Genomic DNA, 3,957 nt, shown 5'->3' with positions numbered 1-3,957 from the left:
TCAGCATCGCTGCCACATTCCTCTTCCGCCACCACATCTCCCATGAGAACGTCCGTGAGGGCCCCTTCCTCCTCCTCCTCGGCATCGCTCTTTCCGTCACTGCCTTCCCTGTCCTAGCTCGCATCCTGGCCGAGCTCAAGCTCCTCAATTCCGAGCTCGGCCGCATTTCCATGTCCTCCGCAATCATCAACGACATGTGCGCGTGGATCCTCCTCGCCCTCGCCATCACCCTCGCTGACAACCACGACGACGCCCTCTCTTCGCTGTGGGTTCTCCTCTCCGGCGCCGCCTTCACTCTTCTCTGCTTCTATGCTGTCCGACCCACCTTTTGGTGGATGATCCATCGGATGCCGGAAGGCGAAGGGGTGAGCGATTTCTACGTGTGTCTCATCCTCACTGGTGTTATGCTGGCTGGATTCACGACGGACGCGATCGGGATTCACGCAGTGTTCGGGGCGTTTGTGTTCGGGTTGGTGATACCGAATGGCTCGTTGGGGGAGGCTTTGGCTTTGGTGGATAAGCTGGAGGATTTTGCGAATGGAATGTTGCTTCCGTTGTTCTTTGTGATAAGTGGGTTGAAGACGGATGTGTCGACCATTAGGGATCCCGCAACGGTTGGGTTGTTGGTAGTTGTGTTTGCGTTGGCGACACTGGGGAAGATTGCGGGGACTGTGGCGATATCCATGTATTATAATATGCCGTTCAGGGAGGGGTTGTCGCTTGGGTTTTTGCTGAGCACGAGAGGGCTTGTGGAGATCATTATTCTCAACATTGGGAGAGACAAACAGGTTTGAATTTGATGTTTGAATTCATATAATTACAAGCATTTGTTGAGCTTTGCTACAGGGACCCAAAATATGGGACCAATAGAGGGGACAAGTGAGGTGTCTTCCTCCTATTAAATAATGAGTTGACCATCATTAATGATAACCAACTCATTATCCAATAGGAAGGAGACACTTCATTTGTCTCTTCTATTAGTCTCATATTTTGGGTCATTGAAGAATTTTTCTTTCTTTTATAAAGCTAGGTCGTATCCGCCACAGGACACCCTTTTCTCTCCCTCTCTAATGTACTTGATGTTAAAAAACTTTATTAGGAAAAAGTTTCTTTTTCATTATTTTAATTTATATATTTTTATATTCCTCCTTATTTTACTAATTTTATTTATTTGGTTGGTTTTTTAATATGACTATAATTCATGGTTAATGATCATTAATCTAGGAAATAAATCCTGATCTAATGGCTTATAGTTATAGTATGGTTATCATGAAAATATTTTTATCGGTTTTTCTATAGAATGCCCATGGGCACTCTATAAAAGAGGAGAGAGATAGAGAGAAATGAATGAAGAGGGGGGTCCCCTGATTTGCATTGGGATCCTCTTCTCATTCATTTCTCTCTATCTCTCTCCTCTCTTATAGAGTGCCCATGGGCACTCTATAGAAAAACCGTATTTTTATAACGTTTCTATTAAATGTGCCTTTAATTCTAAACTGGTTTTTCACTCTATATAAATGGTCGCAAAGCTCGTAGGAAACCGACAATCACATGAAAAAATTAAAGCGTGGGAAATCTCAATGCAACCACTAAGAAAGAAACTTGAGACTCTCAGTAAATTCAAGCGCCGGCTAACCTCTGGGGACTTTTACCGTTAGTTAACAGTTGTGTTGATAAGTATCTACAAAGGCGGAAATTGTTGTTCTAGGATGCTCCTCAAGTTGTTACACGTGAGACTATTTATATAGAGTCATATTGTGTCGATACTAATACGTCAATGGATACGTTGCTATGTAAAACTGAAAATGTACAACTGCAAAAGAAATTATGTGATTGAATAATTTTTGCTAAGGTCAATTGAACATAACTCCCATCATTCATTTTTTTTCTTTTTAACTCATGAATACTTAGATGTTAGCACTTAGCGAGCTCTAATTTATAAAGAAGAGGGATGTTACTTACAAAGCGTCACAACTTACGAACCATTATCATCATGTAGAATCTGGATTCAACTGATGATAATGTAAAATCTGGATTCAACTGATGAGATCACCCTGCCGCAGGTGCTCAACGACCAGTCCTTCGCAGTGATGGTAATAATGTCTGTCCTCATGACCGCAACCGTCACCCCAGTCGTGACCACTGTCCACAAACCCACACGCCTCCCCATTAGTTACAAGCGTCGAAATCTCCAGCGCTCAAAACCTGATGCCGAGCTCCGAATGCTAGCCTGCATCCACACTCCCCGCAATGTCCCTGCCACAATCAGCCTCCTTGAGATCTCCAACCCAACCAAACGATCACCTATCTTCGTCTACGCCTTGCATCTCATCGAGCTCACTGGCCGTGCGTCTACAATGCTGGTGTCGCACACGGCCAGCTCGTCGAAGGCTGGGGTTTCGCTGTCGGATAACATATTCGTGGCGTTTGAGAACTTTGAGCAGCGGGCGGGTGGGGTGTCGGTGCAGCCTTTGACGGCTGTGTCCCCGTACTCGACAATGCACGAGGATATATGCGGGCTTGCTGCGGAAAAGCATGTTTCGTTTATTCTGTTGCCGTTCCACAAGCATCAGACTGTCGATGGAGTTATGGAGGTGAATTCTGACCATATTATTACCGAGCCACATCTTGACAAGACAACTATTATATATAATGATTTCTTAAGTATCAGTATTCTGAATTAGGGGATTTTACCTAATCTTTTAAGGGTTAAGATTTTCAGCCAAAATTTAGAGGAAAAGCATACCATTTGGTTCAACGTGTTAGGTGACGTTTTGGTGTTAATATGGATACCTTGATTAGTACTCTGATTACTCAATCCAAGCCAATTTATTAGAAGGTCATGATTATCTTGAAGTAAGTAACAATAAAATATATCAATTTCTAAATTGCAGCTGATAATCATAATAAAAATAACATATATCGGATGATATGATCGCAGTTTGTAGGATTAATTAAACATGGATAAGGGAATTCAATGAAATATATATGAGTGTAATCAAAATTCCTAGTGTGGTTAGTTCATGGCAGAGAAATTATGACCAACTGCAATTTGTTTCCCTATAATTGATTAATACTTTCAATTTGCTCGGACACAGCTGAGAAAAAAATGAAATCATAAATAAACAATGATATCAATGTTCAACAAAGGCGTGAAATCTACCATCCATCTTCTTTCATTTGCAGGCGACCAACCCGGCAATGAGCACCGTAAACGAGCACGTCGCCACCACGCCCCGCTCCGTGGGCATCCTCGTGGACCGTGGCCTCGCGCCAGCCGCCACTGCCCTCAACGCTGCTCTCCGCCTCACAGCCAACCTCCCCACCACGTGGGCCGTTCTCTTCTTCGGCAGGCCCTGATGACCGACGCAGGCCCTCGCTATGCCTGGCGCATGCACTGGATCACCAGGATATTGGTCTTGCGCGTTCGTCTTCTCTCTCACCCAGCCAGCCTGCCAACCCCTCCTCCAGCTCGCCGCATGACCGCGTCTCGACCGTCACCACCAGCGAGACAGAGAACGAGAGCTGGTGGACGAACACTTAGCGAATTCAGCGCCTCAAGATTTGAGTAATGAGTCAGTTGTGTACATGGAGAAAGTAGTGGTAAGTAGTGAGGGACATCTGTGGCCAGTTATTAGACGAGGATTAGGTAATTATATGATTTGTATAATCTGGGGGAGCGGCAGGGGAGGGGGCGGTGGCGCGCTCGAGGCGCGGGTACGAGTGGAAGTGTTCCCGGAGCTCGGCAATCGGCGATTTGCTGCATCGTGCAGACTTTTGCGGCGACAGCATGTCCAGATGATGCGATTGGCTGCAAGAGTATATCGCACGGATGCCGGAGAGTCCGAGGAGGCCGAATTTGGGGAATAGCGGGGAGCAGAGAGGGAGGGGAGCTGTTGGTGCTAGCGCTTTTAGAATTGGATAGAATGAGAAAGCATATTATTGGAGGAATTAGGC

At 45.4% G+C, this 3,957-nt stretch overlaps 1 protein-coding gene across 1 annotated transcript in view; it reads left to right on the top strand.

The window, feature by feature from the left end:
* Positions 1–3,360, top strand: part of LOC109831278 (cation/H(+) antiporter 15) — a 4,664-nt gene extending 1,304 nt beyond the window's left edge. Inside the window, exons 2-4 of the mRNA XM_020398610.1 lie at positions 1–788; positions 2,064–2,594; positions 3,187–3,360. The exon at positions 1–788 is cut by the window's left edge and continues 238 nt beyond it. Coding sequence (XP_020254199.1) covers positions 1–788; positions 2,064–2,594; positions 3,187–3,360 — 1,493 coding nt within the window. The remainder of the gene's footprint in view (positions 789–2,063; positions 2,595–3,186) is intronic.

This window comes from Asparagus officinalis, chromosome 2 (assembly GCF_001876935.1).
Source record: "Asparagus officinalis chromosome 2, Aspof.V1, whole genome shotgun sequence".
NCBI classification, from domain to species: domain Eukaryota; kingdom Viridiplantae; phylum Streptophyta; class Magnoliopsida; order Asparagales; family Asparagaceae; genus Asparagus; species Asparagus officinalis.
The sequence above is the reverse complement of the archived record's forward strand: the minus strand, read 5'-3'. Positions and strand labels throughout refer to the sequence as shown.